This window comes from Eschscholzia californica, unplaced genomic scaffold (genome assembly GCF_041429995.1).
Source record: "Eschscholzia californica isolate CP2 unplaced genomic scaffold, dmEscCali1.0.p SCAF_3, whole genome shotgun sequence".
NCBI classification, from domain to species: domain Eukaryota; kingdom Viridiplantae; phylum Streptophyta; class Magnoliopsida; order Ranunculales; family Papaveraceae; genus Eschscholzia; species Eschscholzia californica.
Window position 1 is genome coordinate 52,274,410 of NW_028238420.1, and position 10,877 is coordinate 52,285,286.

The 10,877-nt window shown below is 38.0% G+C and overlaps 2 protein-coding genes across 2 annotated transcripts; both read right to left on the reverse strand.

Annotated features, from left to right (window-relative positions):
- Positions 1–1,127: 1,127 nt before the first annotated feature.
- LOC147551683 (cytochrome P450 71B2-like) lies at positions 1,128–5,134 on the reverse strand. The gene is made up of 2 exons (XM_086666330.1): positions 4,134–5,134; positions 1,128–2,005 (listed from the first exon to the last, which is right to left on the reverse strand). Exons 1-2 carry the CDS (start codon positions 5,052–5,054, stop codon positions 1,394–1,396), a joined length of 1,533 nt encoding a protein of 510 aa, XP_086522456.1. The 5' UTR covers positions 5,055–5,134; the 3' UTR covers positions 1,128–1,393.
- Positions 5,135–7,050: 1,916 nt separating this feature from the next.
- On the reverse strand, positions 7,051–9,198 carry LOC147551684 (cytochrome P450 71B36-like). Its single transcript, XM_086671992.1, has 2 exons — positions 8,222–9,198; positions 7,051–7,718 (listed from the first exon to the last, which is right to left on the reverse strand). The coding sequence occupies exons 1-2, from the start codon at positions 9,140–9,142 to the stop codon at positions 7,107–7,109; spliced, it is 1,533 nt and encodes a 510-aa protein (XP_086528118.1). The 5' UTR covers positions 9,143–9,198; the 3' UTR covers positions 7,051–7,106.
- Positions 9,199–10,877: the final 1,679 nt, after the last annotated feature.

Below are 10,877 nucleotides of genomic sequence, written 5' to 3' on the forward strand. Positions count from 1 at the left end.
TTAGCTGAATTTGGGCCTTGTCTGAATGGACTGAAAAAGAGCCCACTTATTTCAGACTTCAAAACAAGTCTGAAATAAGAACCCAATTTCTGAAATATGTAAAATGACGTTCATTGCCCCTATAATTTATAAATTTTGTCTCAATTTTCACCAAAGTCAACCAAACCACCACCACCAACGAACAGCCACCAACACCACCACCCCTACCACCGAGTCACCACTACCACCGAGCCACTACTGCCACCGAACCACCGAGCCACCACTACCACCACCACCAAACTACCACCACCACCACCAAACCACCACCGAAATCCCAGAAAACACAACCAAGATCACTACAAGATTTACCATGAAAGTCACTGGAGGAAGGTCTATGAACCCTCGCCAGATCTGGGGAGGGTTTAGGTTTGTTTTCGGCTCGAACCCTCGCCGGATGTGGCGAGGGGTTAGGTTAAATAGTTATACCGACGAAAAACTAGAGAGAGATGACTAATATCGACAGCGTCGGTCATGGAGGAGGAGCTTTAATGGAGAACTTGAACACAACAACGATAGAACCAGGTTTCTTATGTCGAATGGTTAGGGTTTTGATTCAACACATATCTTGTTGGAAATAAGATTACCGCCGGTGAAACGAGTTGAGATGAACTTATAGCTTTCTTCCAATTTTGTTGTTTCCTGTAGAGAGAGAGGGGGAGGGAGAGGGGAGAATAAATGATGGAGTAGACCAGTTGGGGAAAGAGAGGCAGAAAAGTGATGGAAACCGATGTTTAGAAATTAGGGTTTTTTCTTAACAATATCCATGAGGGTATAAATGTCAAAAGCATAATTCAGACTTGATATTTCAGATTAAGAAAACAAACATCTAGCTAGTAAAATAATTCAGATTTTTCAGATTCATCCAATTCAGTTCAGCCAATTCAGATTCAGCGAATTCAGATTCAGACGCCAAATAAAAAACAAACACAACCTTAATTGGTAATATTAAGTGTAGTGTCTGACAAACATTATCTCGATCATTTAGAATTTTAGATGATAACTTGAAATTGGTGGCCTAAGCCCAGATCAATTGTTAGATTGTAGAACGTTAAAATCGAGGCCGGTCCCAAAGGTGAAAGTGAAAGTGATTTTCTTTTAAAGTATCTTCCAATAGATAATAAATTATGAGACAAGTAGTCTAAGTAGAGCATATCAGCGTATGAGACAGCCACTGAGCTACAGAATGGAGAAGTAAGAAACTAGAGAAGAACATGATTGCAAACATATATATATATATATATCCCATTGACCCTTGATAGATTTGTCCCTGCTTATCATCACCCAATGTTGAGGAAGAAACCAATGGGGATTGAGGGAGAACATTTGCTAGATCCACCTCTTGATAGATTGGCAATTATGCTACTTTGATAGGTACAAGTAAAAGAGGAGTTTTCTTGTGGACAGTTAGTCCAAATGATTCATCCATATTTATGTCTTCTATCTTCATCCCTTTTGGCAATTTCCAATCAAAACGGTATAGTAGATTTGCCAGTGCCAGCTCTACCATTGAGAGTCCAAGATTAATACCAGGACAACCTCTTCGACCTGCTCCGAATGGTAACAACTCAAAATCCTGTCCTCTAAAATCAATTGAACTATTAATGAACCTTTCGGGAAAAAATTCATCAGGTTTGTACCAGTAACTAGGGTTCCTACCAATTGCCCATGCATTGACAATGACCCTTGTTTTGGAGTAGACGGCGTAGCCGAGGATCTTACTATTCCTCATGCTTTCATGTGAAAGCATAAGTGGAATTGGTGGGTGAAGTCTTAGAGTTTCCTTCACTACCATCTTGAGGTAATGAAAATGATTAAGATCTGCTTCTTCAACCTTCCCTTTCTTCATCCCCAAGAAACTTCTAATTTCTTGTTGTACTTTCTTCATTGATTCAGGCCTTCTAACCAGTTCTGCCATTGCCCATGTCATAGTGATAGAAGATGTGTCCACTCCCGCAAGGAATATATCCTGAAAATTCAGTTATAAATGAGTTGTTATTATCTATTTTGGGTCCAAGGCTTAACACAATAAGTTCAATACGAATATGTAAAAAACTTAAAATTTTAAAAAATTTGAGATTCAACAAACAAATCATTTTTTCGCATGACATCTTATTTTGGAATTTACCAAATAAATCATAGATAGATATGCCGATTTGCCCCTTGTCTTGTATGAGGTTGTCATGTAGGCGGTCAACTTGGGCGGTACTTGAATCATCTTGCACACACAAATGAAAGGTACTGGTTTGCAATATAATATCACAAAGAAACCTGGTTTGCAATGTACTACCACATATAGACTATAATACACAGTACACTAGGGGTACACTTTTTAGGTAATTCATGGTACATTTTGGAGCTTGGGCTATAAATCCACCCTATGGTACGAGAATCTTGGCTCGGAAAATAGATAGAGGTCCGAGTGGCGAGAATGACGTTTTTACTCCTCGCCTTTTCTACATGACACACAAATGTATTGGAAAATAACGCAGTATGAAAAACATTTAGGTATTATGATAATTCATAAATGTTGTGAAAAATAAGGGATTTCTAGACACAAAAAAACCCCTAAAAAGAGATCATTTTGATCTGAAGAGATACTAAATTTTATGAAACTATATATCAAAAGAACCATGTTTCGACAAAAAAAAAAATATATCCAAGCGCCTTCCACAAATTTTCTATGTAATACTATAAACAGACAAACGGAAGCGTCAAATGAAAAATTGAATTGGTTGTAATTAATGTAACAATTATTGTTTTAAAGAGAAAAACTACAAATGAACTTAATCAGATGATGATATACTCGGTTTCTTTCTCGATTCAATATCTCTCTAGTTCGAAGTGACATTAATGATGAACTAATGATAAAATCTTACCTCTAATAGATAACAAAGCGTTGAAAACTTGTCAAATGGAAATGGATGAATTTATTTTGATAACCGCATTTATTTTTTTGCTCGTAATGTATAATGAACAACTATATTATGTTGTGTTTGTTCATGACGTATTATTTCTGTCTATAACGCATTATGACGAGAAACAAAAGATTTACGAAAAAAGCGATATCGTATCAAAATTGAAGAACAAATAGGATTTTGTTATTATGCATTATGATCGTTACAATAGATCTTTTTATGATTCATATAAGATATAGATACACCTTTTGGTACAAGGAAATTTGGTTATCTTGTATTTTACCCAGTACCAGCCCTGACTTCTGGGGGCTCTAGGCAAACGTATCGACGCCCTCCTGCACTTTAAGTCGAAAAAAATGTGTTTAATTTGATTTTTCTTTTATTCAGGTGTCTTTTAGACTTCCGTGAGTAGTTGATTAAGTTTAAATGTTATGACTGTCTCTTAATTTTACTATTAATTAGGTTGTTTTTAACGGAAAAACTAGTCGAGGGAGTCGAATACTTGACCTTAGATTCATTAATCAACTACTCTGCCAACTTTACTACCCAAACAAATTTGATATATATGTGTATAAAATAACACATATCATAATAATATCTTATAACATTATATAAATTGGGGGTCCTAATTTTGGAGTCCCTAGGCGGCCTGGGTCGCCTAGACCCTGGGCCCACCCTCATTTACCAGTTTGAATATGAAATTGTTTAGGATACTACTGTACTCATGAATGTGTATCACTTAAATAAAAGCTTAGCAGTATAATATACAACCAGACGGCAGATCTTTTTACATTTAAGGGTGTCCTTCAGTTTTTCACTGGATTTAATGTTTGTAACTACATATGGACTATATCTTTTCTGGTACAGAGCTGATAGGGGGATTCCCTGGGCATACTCCCTGATGTACTCCTCCTCACAGGACAAAGTCATTTTAGTCTTTTCACCTTTTTTGTCAGACTGAAAAAATCAAAATGCCTTTGTCCTGTGAGGGGGAGTACACCACGGACTATGCCCTCAGGGAGTCCCCAAATCATTTTTGTTTCTGGTAAGGGTCCTATTTGGAATTACTTTTAGCAAGGCCTCGTACTGGATAGATTCAACTTAAATGGATGAGGTGCTCAAAATTGGCTCCACAAATAAAAGAAAGATATAATATTGGAAAAAGAAAGAATAACTAACCATAAGAACTGCCTTGATATGATCTTTAGTAAGATGAATTGTGCTAAATGGATCTTCCTTTAGTTTCAACATCACATCTATAATGTCTTCACGATCAGTTTTCATCCTCTCTGGATCAAGATGATCGTCGATAGCACGTTGATAAAAATCATCAAACTCATGGAAGATCTTCTCAAGTCTTCCATGTAGTCCAGATAAAATGTCAATGAACCTACCAACCTTATTTGGGAAAAAATCTGATGCAGAAAAACTAGAAAACATTATCATAACTTCACATAACATTTCTTGAAATCTAACCATTTCAGATTCTCTCTGATAACTCTTTCCAAAAGCAATTCTACAAACAATTCTATCAGTTAGTGAGATAAGCTTTTGAGAGAGATCGACAGGACTAGTATTCGAACAAGTAGTTTTAACAAGAGAATCAATCATAGATGCAACTTCTTCTTCCCTAATAGCTGCAAAAGATTGAACTCTTTTCATACTAAAAATTTCAAGAACACATAATTTCCTAATTTGTCTCCAGTACTCTCCATATGGGGAGAAAGAAATATCTAAGTAGTTATACGAAAGACGTTTAGGACCAGCTAAAGGTGGTCTACTGCAAAAATCAAGATCATGTGTTTTCAAGACCTCTTTTGCTGCTTCAGCTGAGGAGATTACTACTGTGGGTACTTGACCAAGTTGAAGAAGCATTACAGGACCGTGTTTCTGAGAGAGTTTCTGCAGTGAACGGTGAGGCAACAGACCAAGTTGGTGCAAGTTACCTATGATAGGAATTTTTCTAGGACTAGGAGGAAGATTGAGTTTATTCCTGTCTTTATTAGTTTTTTGAGTGAGAAGAAAAAACAGAGGAAGAAGAATTAGAGGAAGAAGAAGGATGAAAGAAAACCAGGAAGAATTGTCTTGGTAAATCTCCATTAGAGCTACTGTTCAATATAAGTCTCAGTACTGCCACTTAAAGAGATAATGATATTTATATTCTTATGTCCAAACTTCTTTTCCTGGCCTTAAATTCTATATTTCCGTACGTATGTTGCCCTAGTGTTCATGCTAGATTTTTTAAGAAGGAAAAAAACATTACTGAACAATCAAATACAAAGTTTTTTAGCGTAAAGCAGTAATAAAAGAGGGTATTACATTCCAAACTTTCCTGTGATCATTTGTTCTGCCCCATTTTGCTAGTGCATCTGCCTGAGCATTGCAATCCCTAGGAACGAAGGTGAATATCATACCGGCAAATTTGTCTTTGAGTTCTTTCACTTGTTGCATAATCTTTTTGGATTGCCAGTGAAGGCCAACATTTTGACCGTTGATGAGTATTAGAGCTTGGTTATCACTTTCGATATGAGCATGGGTGATGTTCAACTCTATTGCCCATCTAACGCTGAATAGGATGGCGATACTTTCACATTCTTCAGCATTCTGACATCGAACTGATGATACAACCTATGCCGGCTAGTTCTATGTTATTGGCAAAAGATGCGTCGACGTTTAACTTTATGAATGGTTTAACTCGAAGGGAAATCTGCCTGTGCAACCAAGGCATTTCCAGAGAGAAAGTTACTTACAACTAGGGGTGGGAATCGGTCCGGATGGGCGGGAAACAGACACTAGCTCAACGGTCTGGGCGGGACGGGCACAAGTCTAGCGTGTCTACTCGGACATCCGGACAAAACAGGCGGACATTTCGGATTTTTCTCCAACAAAGTGTCAGTCCGTGACCGTTTTGATAGTCGGGCAAACCGGGTATCGGTCGGTCGGGTGCCGGTCACTAATGAACAAATATATAATTTTTTATTCGAAATTAAAAACTGTTTAGTAGCTAAATATAACTTTCACTTTTTAAACTCTCACTTTACAATTCCAAAAAATAAATGGATACAAAATTAAAATATAATCATTGAGATTTCTCATGGATTACGATCGGTTTTATTCTTCTTCTCATGGATGACGATCGGTGTATTGTAGATTCTAAGATTACTGATGAGATATTGAGATTTTGGAGGAGAGAGATACTAGAGAAGTAGAGAGGCTAAGACAAGATTGAGAATAATGATTTCTAAGGTTCTATATTTTTATTTTTTACTTTTGAAATCTGACAGTTGCAGCTAACCCTACAAGTTTAAAGGCTTAAAATCAATCATATTGGTGGGCGGGTATAACGGGTAGGATAAAAGAACGGGTATGGACGGGTTCGATCGGGCGGACTATATAAGCGGGCAGACTTGGTCAGATCAGCGGTTAAGAACTTATGCCCGCGCCCGTCCGCTTAAGCTCTTTCGGTCGGGCGGTACGGACTGCTTCGGGCATCAGACGGTCACGGACCCTTCGAACTCGAACAGTCGTGGGCGGGTTCCATGTTTCCTGACCAAAACCCGACCCCTACTTACAACACCATATTTTACAGTGGGTTTACACCTGTTTAAGGGTTTCATAAACATATCAACTAAGAAAATGTTTTATCTCTTTTTGTTTCCAGTAATTTTCTTGCAAAGGCATCAAACTTCCACTTGGTAAATATAAGAATCAAATTTCCAGATAGTGTCTGACAAACATTATCTCAATCATTTAGATGGTAACTTGAAATTGGTGGCCTGAGCCCCAGATCAATTGTTAGATTGTAGAACTTTACATTGGAACCGAGACCGATCCCAAAGGTGAAAGTGATTTTCTTTTAAAGTACATTTCAATAGATAATAAAGTAAAGCTTATCAGCTTATGAGACAGCTACTGAGCTACAGAATGGAGAATAAGAAACTAGAGAAGAACATGATTGAAAATATCCTTACATATAAATATATATATATATATATATATATATATATATATATATATATATATCCCATTGACCCTTGATAGATTTGTCCCTGCATGGCAGCACCTAATGTTGAGGAAGAAGCCAATGGGGAGAACATTTGATCACAACTAGTTCAATTCGATCTCTAGATCCACCTCTTGATAGATTGCCAATTATGCTACTTTGATAGGTACAAGTAAAAGAGGAGTTTTCTTGTGGACAGTTAGTCCATATGATTCATCCATATTTATGTCTTCTATCTTCATCCCTTTTGGCAATTTCCAATCGAAACGGTATAGTAGATTTGCCAGTGCCAGCTCTAGCATCGCGAGCCCAAGATTAATACCAGGACAACCTCTTCGACCTGCTCCGAACGGTAACAACTCAAAATCCTGTCCTCTAAAATCAATTGAGCTATTGATGAACCTTTCAGGAAAGAACTCATCAGGCTTCTCCCAGTGATTAGGGTTCCTGCCAATTGCCCATGCATTAACAAGGATCCTTGTTTGGGAGCAGACGTCGTAGCCGAGGATCTTACTATTCCTCATGCTTTCGTGTGGAAGCAAAAGTGGAGCCGGTGGGTGAAGTCTTAGAGTTTCCTTCACTACCATCTTGAGGTAATGAAAATGATTAAGATCTGCTTCTTCAACCTTCCCTTTCTTCATTCCAACATAATTCCTAATTTCTTCTTGTACTTTCTTCATTGATTCAGGCCTTCTAACCAGTTCTGCCATTGCCCAAGTCATAGTAATTGAAGATGTGTCCACTCCAGCAAGGAATATATTCTGAAAATTCAGTTACAAGTGAGCTATTATTATCAATTTTCTCCAGAAATGGGCATCCATAACACAAAAAGTTCAATATTTTTTTGAATATTGACAAAGGCATTGATAGATATGTGATAAGCACGATAGCTGCCAAATTGCTATTGGCTTAAAGCCCGCCGAGTTAATGGTCTAGCCCAACGAAATGAAATGGCCTAAAGTCTACAGAAATATACCCAAGTTCGATATTTCTGGATTTGTACATCCATAAGATCGAACCTGGACCCTCCGCATTACGGAGTAGATGCACTTAACGAGTGGGCTACAAGTTGTTGGCCAAAAAATTCAATATTGATAGGTAAAAAACAAAGACCTTAAGGGGGTGTGCCCTTAAGTTTTCCACTGGATTTACATTTAGCCAAGGCTTGTACTGCATAGATTTAACTTAATGGATGGGGTGGTGAAACTTGGCTGATAAAACTTAAAAGAAAGATATAATAATGGAAAAAGGAAGCATAACTAACCATAAGAACTGCCTTGATATGATCATTAGTAAGACGAATTGCGCTAAATGGATCTTCCTTTAGTTTCAACATCACATCTATAATGTCTTCATGATCAGTTTTCATCCTCTTTGGATCAAGATGTTCGTCGATAGCACCTTGATAGAAATCATCAAACTCATGGAAGATCTTCTCAAGTCTTCCATGTAGTCCAGACAATATATCAATGAACCTACCTACCTTATTTGGGAAAAAATCTGATGCAGAAAAACTAGAAAGCATTATCACAACTTCACATAACATTTCTTGAAATCTGCCCGTTTCAGATTCTCTCCGATAACTCTTTCCAAAAGCAATTCTACAAACAACTCTATCAGTTAGTGAAATAAGCTTTTGAGAAAGATCAACAGGACTAGTACTCAAGCAAGTAGTTCGAACGAGAGAATCAATCATAGATGCAACTTCTTCTTCCCTAATAACTGCAAAAGATTGAACTCTTTTCACACTAAAAATTTCAAGAACACATAATTTCCTCATTTCTCTCCAGTACTCTCCATATGGGGCGAAAGCAATATCTAATAAGTTGTACGAAAGACGTGTAGGACCAGCTAAAGGAGGTCTACTGCAAAAATCAAGATCATGTGTTTTCAAGACCTCTTTTGCTGCTTCAGCTGAGGAGATTACTATTGTGGGTAGTTGACCAAGTTTAAGAAGCATTACTGGACCGTATTCCTGAGAAAGTTTCCGTAATGAACGGTGAGGCAACTTACCAAGTTGGTGCAAGTTACCTATGATAGGAATTTTTCTAGGACTAGGAGGAAGATTGAGTTCCTTCCTATCTTTATTAGTTTTATGAGTGAGAAGCAAAAATAGAGGAAGAAGAATTAGAGGAAGAAGAAGGATGAAAGAAAACCAGGAAGAATTGTCTTGGTAAATCTCCATTAGAGCTATTGTTCAATATAAGTCTCAGTACTGCCACTGAAAGAGATAATGATATTTATATTCTTATGTCCAAACTTCTTTTCCTGGCCTTAAATTCTATATTTCCGTACTTATGTTGCCCTAGTGTTCATGGTAGTTGGTGCAACCATAGTTAATATCTTGTTCAACCCGTGCACACATGTTTTAACTCTGTCAAGAAAATCTACTTGTGATTCTCTTGTTCAACCCGTGCACGAATGTTTTAACTCGAAGGGAAATCTGCGTGTGCAACCAAGGCATTTCCAGAGAGAAAGTTACTTACAACTAGGGGTGGGAATCGGTCCGGATGGGCGGGAAACAAACACTAACTCAACGGTCTGGGCGGAACGGGCACAAGTCCAGCGTGTCTACTCAGACATCCGGACAAAACAAGCGGACATTTCAGATTTTTCTCCAACAAAGTGTCAGTCCGTGACCGTTTTGATAGTCGGGCAAACCGGGTATTGGTCGCTCGGGTGCCGGTCACTAATGAACAAATAAATAATTTTTTAGATTGTAAGAGGCGGTTTTCAAACCTATGGCGGTTTAGTTGTGAGAGGCGGTTTAGTTGTGAGAGGCGGTATTCTCACACACAATGGTCGGTTAGGGCTTTCACAATTGAAGTCGGTTGAAGAATCCAATTGAAGTTTGGTTTCTAATTAATCAAATTGGACCGGCTTATATTATTATAAATAGGGGATTTGAGTGCCAATGTAAAACACACCAACACAACTACTCAACAACAACTCTTCTTTAGAGACCTAAGAGAGAGAGCAAGTGAGAGAGAAATTTTGTTCATAGTTTTGAGCGGTGTTTAATTTCTCGGTCGTCGAAGATTTAGTATAGAAGGTTATTACTATACGGTACCATCTTGGGACGAACTTGCGGGCTGTGTGAGTCGTCTTCATCTATCCTTCAATAAAGATTTCTTGTTCTTCCGAGGACGTAGGCTTTAAAGCCGAACCTCGTTAATTCTGTTTGCATATTTAGTTTTGACATAGCTTTTCGAATAATCTTCATAATCGGATCAATTTCTAGGATAGGTTCGATAGCTTCCGCGACTTTTAGTTATAACAATTGGTACCAGAGCCTTGTTGAGATTGAACGAAGAAAAAGATGGGATCGAGAAGTGGTACGGTCAAAGCAGGGAAATATGAGATAGAGAAGTTCAATGGGAAAAACGATTTTTCTTATTGGCGGATGCAGATGAAGAATCTGCTAATCTCGCAGAAATTACACAAGACGTTGACGGGAAAGAAACCTGGAGATATGTCAGATGAGGATTGGGAGGAGTTAGATCTCGAAGCACGGGCAACCATTATGTTGTGTCTTGAGAGGGACGTGGCGTTCCTAGTAGACGGAGAAACAACGGCGACGAGTGTGTGGTTAAAGCTAGAAAGCAACTTCATGACGAACACTTTAACGAATCGGGTCTACTTAAAATCCAAATTATTCACATGTAGAATGGAAGAGGGTTCTTCTATTCAGGAATATGTGAATAGGTTTGACAGGATTATCTCAAATTTGAAGGATATTGATGTTAAGGTTGAGGATGAGGACCAAGCCCTCATATTGTTACTTTCATTGCCAAAATCCTATGAAAACCTTGTTCAAACTTTGATGCTTGTTGGTGATAGTCTAAGCATGGAAGAGACGAGAAATTCGCTATTAGCGGATGACCTTCGTAAGGTTGCTACTAGCAGTATGGCGTCGGGTG

Bases quoted from the DNA above. Each gene is read 5' to 3' on its own strand.
- LOC147551684 (XM_086671992.1), bottom strand. From the start codon at position 9,142: ATGGAGATTTACCAAGACAATTCTTCCTGGTTTTCTTTCATCCTTCTT. The intron at 7,719-8,221 runs GTTAGTTATGCT...CTGAATTTTCAG, and splicing joins ATATCAAGGCAGTTCTTATG to AATATATTCCTTGCTGGAGT.
- LOC147551683 (XM_086666330.1), bottom strand. From the start codon at position 5,054: ATGGAGATTTACCAAGACAATTCTTCCTGGTTTTCTTTCATCCTTCTT. The intron at 2,006-4,133 runs GTTAGTTATTCT...CTGAATTTTCAG, and splicing joins ATATCAAGGCAGTTCTTATG to GATATATTCCTTGCGGGAGT.